We start from the raw sequence: 14,093 nt of genomic DNA, 5'->3' as shown, positions 1-14,093 counted from the left end.
CCCGGTTTCCTTTGTCCCCGGGTGGTCCATGTAAACCCTGCAATAAATCAGCGCCATGGAAACACATTAACGAGAAAACACGGGATGGTCGTGCAGTGCTTCCTCCCAGGCTCATAAAGTTCTTCTCTGAGGCCTAATTTCTCTAAGACAGATTTAATTATCCCCATTCTACAGAGGGGGGATGAAGGGGCTCAAGGAACTTAGCCTCGGGATAAATCATGAATTATGGGCGAAGCCAAGAGGGTGGTTCTGGTTTTCTGCTCCGCGGCCAACGTCCTGCTGTGTTCTTCAAGATCACTCAGGCTGGGGAGGGTGACGTGCTGAGGACGGTCTGGGGAGGGAACTCCCTGGCAGAGGAGGTGTTTGCATGGCTCTCCAGCCAGGTTCTGGCCAGAAAAGTGGCTGCAGAGCTCCCCAGACCCTCTCTGTGAGGCGCACGCTGCCCTCCATGGCCTCAGTGGGGGCAATGAGCAGAGGCCCAGGCTGGTCAGGGCTGCACACTTAGCCAGAGCAGAGCCGCCTGGGCAGCCACACATGGAACCATGAACAGGTAGATGGACAATCTTCAAGTGGGTGGGAAGTAAAATTCTGGTTTTCTCAGGCAATCAACTTTTTAAAACAAAGCAATGGGAAAATCTGCTTCAATCATGAAGCCGTCCCTTGGGAAAGCTGCCCTCTCCTTCTTGCAGGATAGGATTTGGATTTGATTCTGTCCCCCTGCCCCCACCCCCGGCTCCCCCAGGACAGGACCAGGGCATATTTATCTGTGAGACCCCCACTGCATTGGACACGGAGCCTTGTAGTGGATGGGGCTCATGATGTGTTTGCTGCATCCCAGCAGATGGTCCACACAGCTGAGGACCTGGTCCCCCTGCAGGGATGTTCCAGCGTGTCGACCAGTTGGCTGTTGGCAGCTGCTTCTGCCACAGTAGTGCTAAGTCTCGCTTAGCGCTAGAGTTCTTGCTGCAGGCGCCGGGCATGCTGCTATGACAGTTTCTGGGGAACAGGGTGCATGAAGAAAACCCTTGACCCCGTGATACTTACTGGAAGCCCAGCTGCTCCCGTTGGTCCTGTCATCCCAGGGTCGCCTTTGCTGCCCTGAAACAGGAGACAGAAGCCACTGAGCCCTTCTGGACATTGTACCAACCTGCCACCAACTGCTTTCTGGTTTAAACCCTGGACACCTCGCCAGTCTCCCCCAACCGCCGTCCAGGAAGCAAGGTCTGAGCGAAGGGTGGTGTTACTGGTGTGGACTCTGTCCCGGGAGGTGGCTGGAGGCCCCTCACCCTCCCTCCAGCAGAGCCTGTCCCCCAAGGCTTCTGGGAGGAGGGAGCAGTGTCCTGGGGGTCCTGGCTGTCCAGAGGCAGAAGCAGGGGAGGAGAAGGAGGGAGGAAATGGGCATGAACACAAACGCAGAGAAAAGGAAACAGGAGAAAAGAGCTGTGATTTCTTCCTTAAAGCTGTCAGGCCGCAGAGCAGCCACCCTGGCTGAGGATGGCACTCTAGGAGGGACGGGTAAGGGCGGAGACTGTGGGCTGAGCGGTGACCCTGGGGCCGTGGTGCCAGGGCTGAGGGCCTGAGGCTGAGGGGGTTGCCCAGGCTCCCGGCTCCCTGAACACTCACCCTCTCACCCTTTGGTCCGGCTGGGCCTGGAACTCCAATTGGTCCTGGAGTGCCCTGGGGAGGCGAAGGAGAGCAGAGGTGAAGGTCCTGGGGTGGGGGAGCCCTGGGCACCCGCCCGACGCCTGGAGAGGAGCAAGGTCCAGTGGTCAGTTTTCAGGGTTGGCGAGGCCAGGCTTGTTCAGGGCAGTCATCCGACTGAGCTGTGTTCCTGCTTGGGTTTGGGGGCCTCGGGGAGAGAGAGCCTCCCCTGCCTCAGGGCCGGATTGAAGAAGAAAAACCCCTTTTCACTTCACAACCAAGCTTGCCAAGGCTGAAAACGGTAGGAAAACGGTTGCTTAGTTTGCTCCCAGAAGCGCTTGGGAGGGAAACGACACCAGCCCAGGGATGGGGACCCGAGGGTGGCACCCCTTTGCTGTCACAGCTCCACATGCAGCGGGAGGGGCTTCATGCCACGGAGACCGATGCAGACGCACACACAGAGGCAGGCGTGGGAGGGTCATTCAGCCATCGCCCACCACCCGCCCCACTGCGGCCGGCCGGCCTTCAGCTTCTGGCCGGACCTCTGTCCCCGCTCCCGGCCCCAGGGAACAGCTGGGTTGGAGAGTGCGTTAGTGTGCCTCGAGGCCTGGTCTGCCCACACTGGTGGGAGGGGAGGTGTGTCAGAGCTCCTCACCCAGGGCCGCGGGGGAGTGGGGGCAGCTGGAGCTATGGGAGCTGCGTTGCTTAGAGACGGAGCAGGGCTTGCTATGGTGAAATTGAACATCTTCCCCAGGTTCCCAGTTACAGCCCGGCTAGATGGAGTCTGTGTTGCAGAGCTTCCCATTGCTCGGCCTCAGTGTTTGTGTGTCCAGCTCAGACATGAGGGGGTGTGGGCTGGGCCTGTGGACAGTCCCCCGTGTTCCAGGTGCAGCTGTGAAAGGCAGGGCAGGAGCAAGTTTACTTGGGGGATGCTGGTTTACTTTATGGGGAGGGCAGCAGGGGAGGGGAAAAGGCTATTCTCGGGGCTCCCTTAGCAGCTACTGGGGAAGAAGGAACGCTGTGGACATCGGTGACAAGAGCACGTCAAAAAAGATCAGAGTGATGGTTCAGCCCAGGACTCCAGAGTCACTGGCTGGCTTCCAGTCCTGCTTGAAGGCTTTGAGCTCTGCGATACTGCAGACGTTTCTTGGCCTGTCTGAGGCTCAGTTTTCCCACCTGTAAAATGGGGATGATAACACGAGCGTCTGCCTCTCAAGCCGCTGCCAGGTTAAAATGGATGAACACATGTCACGCATTTGGCGCCCAATAAATATCAGTATTGGCAGGGCAGGGTTACTTTCCCCATATCACTTTGCCTTTAAGGTTGTGATATTGATTTTATGAAAAAGTAAATCCTCAGGTCCAAGGGGACAGAATATATGAATTTGTATTGCTGCCCTCTGTCTATCATGCATGGAGGAAGTAGCTGAGAGGGAAGTCTCAGGTTCTCTGAGTCCAGCCACAGATCATCTGCCAGCTCTGACTGGGCGCCTGGGAAATGTGTGCTCGGGGCAAGGAGGATGGAAGTGGAGGGCCTGTGTTGGAGGAGCAAAGCCGTGATAATGCTCAGAAAGGGGCACCTTCTCCATTTATGAGTCTATAATTTAACTCCATAAACACGAAGTGGGGAGAGGCCCCTGAGAGGCCTGTTGCCGGGGTGATTTGATATCTCCCTCTACCCTGAGCGTGTGTCCTCTCTCCTCAAGTGAGCCCTGCAAGTTCTCCTCTTCCCCCAGGTGTCGCTCCAGCCAGCTCAATAGAACCTTGTCTTCTAGGCAGACCAAGCAGCTGTGGCCTCAAAAATGTCCTGCAAGGTCAGAGCTGAGATCGGCTGGCAGGGGCTGGGCACACACACAGCTCTGGTTATAGCTGCTCCCGAGAGGGAAGTCCAGCCTCCTGGCCCCGATGGCCAGTGATCCCAACACCATGGAGAGGAACAGGCTTCAGCTGGGAGTGCCACTGCCCTGAAGACCTGATGGGAGCTCTGGGAGGAGGACTGGAAGGTGAAGAGGAGGGACGTTTTTTCCTGATGCTTCAGTTGTTAAAAAAGAGAAGGTTCAGGGACTTTCCAGTGAAGAGTAGGTGATGTGTGTTTTCTGGAATCAGAAAGAACAAAGAAAGAGGGGGCCCAAGTGTCCATCAATTAGCTCTGCATAAACCCCCGTTGGAATGGATGACTGTGGTGCAACAGGAAGTGCAGGATGCCCATAGAACATTGAGCTGGGACTGGCCAGTGTGCTCCTAATGCTACACCTGCCCCCACCCATCCATGCTGTCCCCACCCATTACATCAAACTGGTGGCTACGCAGAACTAGGAAGCCCCTATGGGCAGACAGGACATGGACAGAGCTCACAGTGTAAAGACAACACAGCATGACGGGCACATACAGACACTGTTGTGTTTGGTGGGGATGAGTCATGGCCCAGATCCCCAGGGCTGGGCTCCCAGCCCAGACTCAGCATTCACTTAGGAAGAGTCTGCTGCTGTAGTGGGACTCCCACTCCACATCCAGGAAATTCATATGTGAGGCCCCGGGGTGCATACTACGAGCAGGAACATTTAGATGAGGGCCAGCCACCTTTGGTCAAGAGGCCAGAATAAGCACTTCTGAACAGAGCACAGGCGGTACCTTTCTGGTGTCAGTAGTGGGATCAGTCACGACTCACTGGGAAAACGAGGCCACAGTGGGATAGACGAGAGGGAGCACAGGCTGGGGTGGGGTGGGGTGAAGGGTAATGGAGAAGTGACACTCACCGGTGGCCCAGGTCTGCCGTCCAAACCTGAAGCTCCCTGGACAAAGGGAACAGTTTGACCAAAAGAAGGGTAAGGGAGGAGCGGGAGGGAGAAAAAGGGATCAGGGAGGGAAGAGGTGAGTGAAGCAGTGACTCTGGACAGACACAAATGCTGGTAATCAAACAAAATGGGAGAAGTAAGCTTGGGAGGACAGGTAATGGTATTCACATGGAAACCAACAACAACATGGAGACACTGAATGCAGTGTGGCCGACTGCTGAGCAGGCTGGGTGGAGATCAGTGCACGTGACTGTTCTGATCCTCTGTGCCCCCGGCTCCCCTTCCTCCTTGGATCCCCTCTCAGAAACCCCTCCCAAAGGGTCAGCGCTCTGGGGAGAGGGATATAGAAAGTGAGTTCATGGGGAGGCGCCTGGACCTGGGCTGGTGCCTCTTTCCCAGGGCCAGTCTCACTGGGGAGAGACAAGCCTACTTGAGGGGTGGTGACCTGGTGAGGGTGGGCTTCCCAGCCATTTGCAAACCTGTTGAGACTGGACAACATGGGGGGACCCTGAGAGGCTCGTCACTGAGTTACAGCACCTGGTTTTGAAACCCGAGTTGATGCTTCTACTAGTACCCCAGCAGGTGGGAAGAGTTGGCCCTTCAATGACAATACTAATGATGCCTGGCATTTCTCTGGACCTTCACAGCTGGCAGATCTCAACACAAGCTCAGTCCATTCGTGTTATCCCAGATGAGGGTTCCTTTACAGAACAGGGCTTTGGGCCAGATCCCCAGCTGATTGGGACAGGTGTAAGGCCATGTATACCCTGGAGTAAACTGGCTGAAGGTGGGATGCTCTTAAGACCCACTCACTATGCAGTGTCCGGTGTTATATGCGGTGGGAATGGGAGCTCTTCCTCAACCGTGGGTATAAATCTACACCCGAGATCCACCTCGGAGAACCAGGGGAAAACTATCGGATGATTTCAACGCGACAAGCCAGGGAGAAGGAAGCAGGACACTCCAGCTCAGTGAGGACCGAGTTATTGAAAACTGCTTCCAAATGGGCCTCGGACTTAGGATTTAAAGGTGGAGGAGTGCCCCTCGGAAAGAGGGCAGGGAGCTGCTTCCTCCTGGGGAGGGGCGTTGGATCTAAGACCCCACAGAGCCTTGCTTCTCGGTTTGAGGCCCTACATACTTCTGGGACGATCTTGACTCATAGCCTAGAGAACTCTGGTTCTCAACCCCAGCTGCAACACCAGAATTTCCTGAGGTAGATGTGAAATGATACAAGTGCCTGGGTCCCACCCCAGCCCAAGTCAACCTCAGTCTCCAAGAGTGAGGCCGGGGTAATGGCAAGGTAGAAAGTCCAGTGTGCAGCCAGTGTTGAGAACTACTTGTAGAAGGCAAATAGGAAGAAGTCACTAGGATATGCCTGGAAAAACATGCTGCTGGTATATGGAACATAATATCGAGGTGAAGTCCCCAAACAGAACATTACCTAAATATCCACAAACTTTGTCTCTTCATATTAATACGGGGTTATCTTGAGAGGTCTGGAGCATGGACTGGAGGTTTCCAGGCCCTGTGTGGGCCACTGACATATTTTGTATGGTCAGTAAGTGCTGCAAGTCATTTTGGTTGAATGTAAGAGACTAGGGAGATTTCACATAAAATGCCAGATTATCAAAGTAGAAAAATGTAAGATAGACGGGGCACCGTCTCTTTGCTCTGGCATTTTCTTTGTTGATATGACTTATTTGGTCTCTCTGCCATTTGCATTTTGGTGGAATTCTCCATGTTCACTAGGACTGTTGGGGCCGGGAAGGTGGACAGGAGAAATTCATGGTTGAGTGGGGGCAGGGACACTCTTTACTAGGAAGGAGTGCTTAATCATTCCAGATGCAGCTTCAGACATGGGGAAATGTCTGCTAAAGTCATCAGTTTTCTGTAGTCTGTCAAGCGCATCAGCTCCTTAAATGCTCCTGCATTTGATGCACTAATAGGAGGTAGTTGTCTCTTTTGCTCTTGCTTTTCGGTTGCTGGGATTATATTAGCCAGACCTTCAAGCTCTGCCAAGCTGGGGTGATTGGGCTCCCCATTGTCCCCCTGCTCGTTACGGCTTCCTGGGGTGGGAACTGGCCTGGCGCCTGGGGCAGAGGAAGCCCCAGTGGCTGGAAAGAGCCCCTTGCGTGGCTGTGGCCTCAGTGGAGGAGCAGCCTCTGGCCTGGCCTGGCCACCGACTTAATATGTGACCTCAGTGAGCCACTTTCTGCTCTGGGTCCCTCAGCGCAGTGATCAGACGGGTCACTGAAATCCTGTCCAGCTCTTGATAAACAAACCAAGAGCAGTGCCAACCTCACTGGGTTTGAGGGAGGGTGGAGCCCAGGCTGGTGGGTTGTGCTCTCCTGGACAAGGTGACCAGCCCACCAGCCCACTGAAGCTTGGGGCAAAAAGGTTTGTCCAGGCCACACCTGGAAAGGCCTTCCGAGCGAGCCCTGTCCACTGACCTGAGGCCTCCAGCCCTGGGCAGGCGGAGATGAGAGATTTCAGGGAACTGGGATCCAGGTGGCCTTAGCCAGTGGGGAAAGGAGAATCGGACCTTTTACAAGCTTTCCTGCTGTGGCCAGGGCTTAAGAGCAGAGATCAGGGGTGCTCTTGGGGCCCCTCCTGGGAAAACAGAAGAGCGATGGAGCAGACGCCTCTGTCCCGCTGCCCCCAAGTTCTCCAAGTGTGGCCCCTGCGAGGGCACTTTTGTTGCTTCTGAGTGAGGCACTCATAGGGCCCAAGGCTGTGCTTAAGCGACCTCTGGCTCTCCAGCTGGGTGCTCTTTGGGGTCGGGGGCCCTGCCTCATTCAGCTTCATAATCCCCCCACACTGAGACCAGGGCCTGGCCAGAGCAGGCCTCAGTAAGAGAATCAGAGCCCAGGGTCTCGCCCAGGTGGGAAAGCAAAACCACACGGAGCTCTGGAGTGCCCGGCACCTTCAGGACCCCCGCTGGGCTCCTCGCAACCGTCTTGCTGGGTCCGCAATACTCACAGGCAATCCCAGAGGACCTCGGTCTCCTTTTTCTCCCTGGGCACCCGGCTCTCCTTTTGCCCCATCGAGTCCTGCTTCCCCCTGGAGGAAAGGGAGATGGGGGGAGATTACAGATGGGCATGACTCAGACAACTCATTCCTGAATTCTGAGGACCTGGGGACAGGAGTGGGTGCAGGGATGGGGAGGGAGAGGAGGAAGGAGGAGGAGGTGGCTGGCCCGGGGATGGCAGGCTGGGGACTCCAGGGGTCCCTGGCTTAGCCCATCTCTGCCTCAGCTGGAGTCCCCTGTACCCCTGTGGTGACTTTAAGGTCCCCAAAGGGAAAAGAGATAGTGGAGTGGACACAAACCCACAGGGAAGCTGCACGCCAGGCTTTGGCATAGGTGACTGCATGGTAGGACATGGGGGACCCTGCAGAGGTTGGCTGGCAGATGCCTGAAATGCCACCACCGGAGCCCTGAGGCTCCCAAACAAATCGGGAGAAAAACTGCCCCATAGTCCCCTGGAAAAGGTTAGGGCAGGAGACCAGGATTGTCAGGCCAGTAGGCTCCAGCTCCTCCTATCCATTGAAGTGCTTTCAGGGGGAGACTGGGAGAGCCCCAGGCCAGAGTGCAGCGGTGCGGTTCCTGGGAGGGGTCCCACGCCATGCCCCTCTGTCTCCAAGGGTCTGGGGCCGATGATGTGGGAAAAGGATTTCATCTTTGCCAAGCACCCAACTTGTCCTTCTGTAGGGTCCACTGGTGGATGGGACATTTTTAAATCCGAGGCCTGCCCAGGGTCAATGATGGATGTCACAAGGACCACAGGCCTTCACGGTGTCCTGATCGTACCCCACTGGCCAGAGGCTCACATGATTCCATTTAGGGAAGGGGTCAGCTGGGCTGCCCACCTCTGAAGCACTTGCCCTCTTTTCTGCCTCACCGAGTCCTCTTCCCCCACCCCTCCCCCAGCACCTGTCACATGACCTCTTCTTACCTTGTCCAGGAATTTTTCCTTGGAGCCCCTGCATTTGGAATGAAAACAAGGTGCTTCAGAACTATATTTCTGGTTAAAGTAAAAAATCTTTTGTCCACAAGTTGGACCACAAACGTGCAAGGGCTCAGGGTGCAGAGCCTGGCCTGGGTCCCTGCCCAGGGGAGGCAGGAGGTGGTTATGCTTGGGGCTCCCTAGGGTGGGGTCTGAGCCAGGCTTCCCCAACCAGAGACAGAGAGAATCTTTCTGTGTTCCTCACAGCTGACCAGGAGACTCATGAAAGACTGAGAGGAAACACAGCAAAAGTTGAATAAATGAATATATGCAAAGTGCTTAGAGCAGAGTCTGGTATGTAGTAAGTTACAATAAATGTTGGCTACTATCGTTATTACTACTACTACTACCTCTACCAGTGACAGCAGGTGACAGAGTGCCTGAGAGAGGCATGAACCCCAGAGGCAAGAACGAGGATATGTTGGTTTGGGTGCTTGGGAGTCCTCTAGGTCAGTGGTCGGCAAACTGCGGCTTGTGAGCCACATGCAGCTCTTTGGCCCCTTGAGTGTGGCTCTTCCACAAATACTAACTTCTGCGCATGGGCCACGAAGTTTTAGTCGCACTGTATGTGCGTGCCCGCACATAGTATTTTGTGGTATTTTGTGGAAGAGCCACGCTCAAGGGGCCAAAGAGCCGCATGTGGCTCATGAGCCGCGGTTTGCCGACCACTGCCCTAGGTGCAATGCAAGGGGATCTTTTTAAAGGCCTTTTCTTATCTGTAACCATGGAAAGGCCCACCCAGTGGGGCTGGTTTTAAATGGTTCACTTTCTATTTTAATCCCAGTCTTCTTACTGGTTGGTGAGCAGGAAGAGGGAAGAACAGGATCAGATGTCTGAGGGCAAAGGTCAGGGCTTAGTGACAGCGACTTCTGCAGAGCAGTGGGACCTGACCCCGGGCCGCCATGCCAGTCAGCTGTTTCCAAGAAACCAGGCAATGCCCCAGCTGCTTAGTGCCACTGGAAGGGTGTCTGTCTGACATGGGAGGGGAAGAGGAGGGGTCTGTGGATGAGAAAAACCCCACTCTGGGAGGAGGCGATGACTGACCTAGTGCTGAGGTTGAGCCCAGTGACTCCCTGGGGAGGGACATCAGGGACCCAGTCACCGGGGACTGAAGCATGGAGGAGCCCTCCAGACTTACCGGAGGCCCGGGAGGCCCCTCTGGCCCCGGTGGCCCAGGAACCTGGAAGTGAGAGGGAGATGGTTAGCCCACCGCGGCTGTTATGCTGTAAGTGGCCCCGCCTTCCACATGGCCTGGGGTCTGGCTGGAGACTGCAAAGCCGAAGACGGAGCTGCCTGACACGCAGTCTCCCAAAAGAAGGCTTAGAACATGTCACAAACCCATGGCAGCTCATTAGCCTTTACAATGATACAAACAAACCAACTATTGCTGGCAAGTGTCCCTGAAACATCTACCCTCCTTAGATTTTTTTTTTAAACTAGAAAATTTGGCAGCACTGAGTTCTCGTTCCTGCCTGTCAAATGCCTGGAGCTGAAGGAGAGCTTTCCCCTCCAGGTGGGCCATGAGGTCTTCCATCCACCCAGGCCCCACCGCTCCCTCTTGTATTTAACCCAAACCTCGGTGTTTGTTTGTTGTATACCTGGCCCTTGTAGGCATCTGAATTTGAGACCCTTGGCTTAGAGGAGCAGAGATTGGTTATCTGGAATTGGGGGAGGCTGAGATATTGCCTCAAGTCCCCCCAGATTTGTAACAGAGACTGCTGGTCTCTGTTTCCCTTCAGGGCAGGTTGAAGTAGAAGAGATGTGGATGGGACAGTGCAGTTGGGGACCCCAGGGGAGTCTTCCTCCCTAAGGGGGATAGTATTTGGTGCAGGTTCTGTCTCTGACGAAGATGGACACCCATTTATCTAAGCAGCCACCCAAGAGGTGGCAGGAGACCTGCCTGCTCCTCTCTGAGCTGGTCACCCCACTTCGGCTTTGGGGCTCTCCTCACTTCCCCAGGGATGGAATCCCCTCGGTGTGACCATGGTGGAGACCCTCTGTGAGGCCACCATCGAGAGAGGCCCCGCACTGGGCAGATGGAGACCCTGACATCGCTTGGACCTGTGGCCCTTTCAGCTCCAGGACTTACAATCTCCTTGTAGGGAGCTCAATCTTTGGAAACTCTACTTAGAAAAAATTACTGCTTTTTCTTCTCCTTATAAATAAATAAGTCATGTATCCCGATTGTGGTAGTGGTCATACAAATCTATGCATGTATTAAAATTTACAGATGTATATGCACACTTCCCCAAAAGTCAACTTTACTATATAATAATTAAAATATAAAAAAATGTTAAGTAATGCAAACTCATTAAAGTATTTTATAAATTAAAAAACATTGAAAGGAGGCAAAGGAGTACTGCTAATATTTTGCTTTATTTCCTTCCACTCTTTTTTGATGCATAAAATATATTTGAATATATGTGCATACTTATGATATTATATATCAATATATATTTCATTTCACGTATATATACATATATGTATGTATAACTTGATTCTCTGCTCTTTTTCATTTAACACAAAACCCGCTTTTCCATTTTTTGAGTGTTGCCCACAGCCTCCGTAGCATGTCAATGTGCTGTTCATTGAGTGCAGAGTTGCTACTGAGCCAGGGCTCGGAGCAGTGCTTGGCACAGGGACGCTCCCAACATGAGGACTATTATTACCATCAGCATTATTACCAGAAGGATTTAATCACTTCCTTCTTGTTAGAAATGTGTGCTGTTTCCAATTTTTACTTTAAATACGTCTGGAAGGAACACTTTGGGGGATAATGCTTTTCCTGAATTTCAGAGCATTTCCATAGGAGGCTATCCGTCTGCAAGTAAGTATCATGCTATACAATCAGGTCTGTGTCACTAAGCAGACGGGGCTTGGTGACACTGAAGGTGACAGGAGCCAGGGGAATTCTTCAGGGACTGAGAGGCGTGGTGGTCTCTCCCTTAGCTCCGCGGTGGTGTCTGGGGGGCCCAGGTCTTCCCGCCAAGCTCATATGTGAACCTGGCTTCTATCCTCTGATGCCACTGTTCCCTCCTCTTCCCTTCATCACCACACCTCCCAGAGAATAATGCCTCCCTCTCTGGGAAGCCCTCCTCTGCAGCTTCTAGGCAAACTCCTACAGCGTCTTCGAAACTCTGCTCAAATGACCCATTTTGGGCATGCTCACCAGTCTCCCTGAGTTGGTGCCATTCTAGTACCCACTACTGGGGACAGTTTGCTGCACAGGCTCAGCCCCGGGAATGAAATATGGTGGATGCCCGGTGAATGCCACTCAGGGACTTGATTAATGGGGAGACCGTGGAGCAGACTGGGGGCTCCATGGCTGGCCACTGCGGTGCTCGGTGAACGTTCCCCTCCTCGCCCCCTGCCTGAGCAGGGCAGCTCTGAGTTTCATCCTAGATCATGGAAATTCTGCCCACACTGGAGAGACCAGGTGTGATGAGGTTCCTGCCTATGAACCCCCGGGACACACAAGGCAGAGCAGGCACCACCTACCTCTACTCCTGGGTCACCCTTTTCCCCAGGTTCTCCTTTCTCCCCCTGTGGGCACAAAACACCATGGCGTGGATGCCAGCACTCAGGGGAGCCTGGGACAGACACCCCCTCAAACCTGTGACAAACCAGACCGGAGGTAGACTAGGCCCAGGCGTTGGCAAGGAACACCTCAGAGGCTATGGGGGTGGTCAGCCTGAAGGACGGAGATGGGGCAGGTGGCCGGTGACCCCTGCTTCTAAGAACCCGAGTTTTCAGCATGTGGGAGGAGAGGCTGGCTTTCTCTAGGGGTCCTGCAGGGCACAGGCCCTGGGGTGGTCCCACAGAATATGGCATACGGCAAAGGCGATTATGTGACCAGCTTAGGTTTATGGTTTACAAATGATAACCTATGACATATGTTAAGATTGTTACACATGTCACACACACAGAGAGTTCTGTCCTGCCAGCACACGCGGAGAGACTCCTGCTGGCCTTTGCCTTGAAGAAACTGGTTGCTATAACGTGAACTGCCCACTGTGGGGAAGGCCGTGTGGCAGCCTCTGGGAGCTGCGGGGCCGGTCCTGCTATAGCAGGAGCTGATGATGCAGCAGCGAGCCTGGGTGGGGTCCCAGTTCTAGATGAGAACGCAGCACCCTGACGCAGCCTCGGGAGGCCCTAAAAGAGGACTCATCTGGGATGGGCCTGGGCTCCTGACTCACAGAAACCATGACATCTTAAGCGCTTGTTGTTTTAAGCTGCTGAATTAGTGGTGGTTTTTAAAATGGCTACAGAAATGAATAAGGCTCCAGAGGCAGAGCGAGGGCCAATGGGGGGATGGTGATGAGGGAAACTGCACCCCAAATCTAGGAGCACTGCCTTCAGCGTGGAGATGCCCCCCCAAGAAGGGGACATGTTAGAGGCGATGAGCTGCCTCCTGTTGCAGTTGAGTGAGGCGGCCGCAGGCCGTCCCAGGTGGGACTGGTTGGCCTCTGAGGTTCTTCCCACTCAAAAGAGGAGGATTCTGAGTCTAAGGTCCTGGCACCTTTGCACTATGTTGGCTATGAAGACAGGCCATCATGCTGTGGGCTAAGGGAATTTATACTCCCTTGTTTATACTCAACTGCCCTCAGGAAATATCTGCTCATCAAGAGGACCCCCTCCCAGGCGGGGCCGGCTGGGGGTTAGTGCGGCCTCACTACAGTGCAGGCACCTGCTAGGCTGCCAACCACACGAGGGGCACCCCTGCTCAGGTGCCCCTGTCCGCAGCTGCCGGCTGACCACCTGGATACCCAGCCCTCGGGCCTTACTGTAAATCCCGGGAGCCCGATTGGGCCAGGCAATCCTGTCGTTCCGGGTCTCCCTGGGCCACCTGGTTCTCCTTTCTCCCCAGTTGGGCCATCTAGACCCTAAGGACCGACAAAGATCTCTGTTAGTCAAGCGCAAGGTCGTCACGCTGAGCATCTGTGACCAAATGCGGCATGCACGCTCGTGCCCTTCCTCCACGGGCCGGTGTCTAAAATGGTGACCATTCAGACAGGAGCCACTGATGCCAGAGAAGGCCCCCAGTCACGGCAGTGGCCTGGCTGGAGTGGGCTACAACCCCGTTTCTGTACAAGCATTCTCCGTGGTGAGAGGGCTTCTGCATACTTTCCCAAGAGCCAGTGTTCTACCCATGACTTCCTCTCCTTCCCAGCATCCTAGCGAGGTTTGCAGGGGAGGCATTCTAAGCCACTGCAGAGACAGGGACCGGGGCTCTGCCAGGCTCAGGGACTTTCAGGGGGACACAGACAGAAGATGACAGAACAGGACCCAGGTCTCTTGAGGGGGGACACTGGCCTTGGTAAACCAGGGGAAACCAGGTGATTCCCCTTCCCCCAACTCCCAGGTTAGCAGCCCAGGCCGCAGGGCTGACGTCATGCTGGGGTAGGGGGTTTGGAGGTGGGGGGCGCATGCAGAAGGGGAAAGCGGTCCAAACCGGCCTGGCACTTACCGGTGGGCCTGCCTGCCCCGTCTCCCCTTTCTCCCCTTTCTCTCCCGGGCTCCCCGGATGTCCGTCTTCTCCCCTTATTCCTGCAGGCCCAGGCTTTCCTGGGGGGCCTTGGGGACCAGGAGGGCCCATGTCTCCTGGTTTGCCTCGAGGTCCCTTTAGGAAATATCAACACCACTCATTAGACAC

At 54.7% G+C, this 14,093-nt stretch overlaps 1 protein-coding gene across 1 annotated transcript in view; it reads right to left on the bottom strand.

The window, feature by feature from the left end:
• COL13A1 (collagen type XIII alpha 1) overlaps positions 1-14,093 on the bottom strand; it is a 216,737-nt gene that overhangs the window by 10,967 nt on the left and 191,677 nt on the right. Inside the window, 11 exon segments of the mRNA XM_015562129.1 lie at positions 2-37; positions 1,045-1,098; positions 1,624-1,677; positions 4,398-4,433; positions 7,416-7,496; positions 8,390-8,412; positions 8,414-8,417; positions 9,579-9,620; positions 11,939-11,983; positions 13,225-13,323; positions 13,908-14,060. Of these exon segments, the coding sequence (XP_015417615.1) occupies positions 2-37; positions 1,045-1,098; positions 1,624-1,677; positions 4,398-4,433; positions 7,416-7,496; positions 8,390-8,412; positions 8,414-8,417; positions 9,579-9,620; positions 11,939-11,983; positions 13,225-13,323; positions 13,908-14,060 (627 nt within the window).

Source organism: Myotis davidii, unplaced genomic scaffold, assembly GCF_000327345.1.
Source record: "Myotis davidii unplaced genomic scaffold, ASM32734v1 scaffold134, whole genome shotgun sequence".
NCBI lineage: Eukaryota > Metazoa > Chordata > Mammalia > Chiroptera > Vespertilionidae > Myotis > Myotis davidii.
The sequence above is the reverse complement of the archived record's forward strand: the minus strand, read 5'-3'. Positions and strand labels throughout refer to the sequence as shown.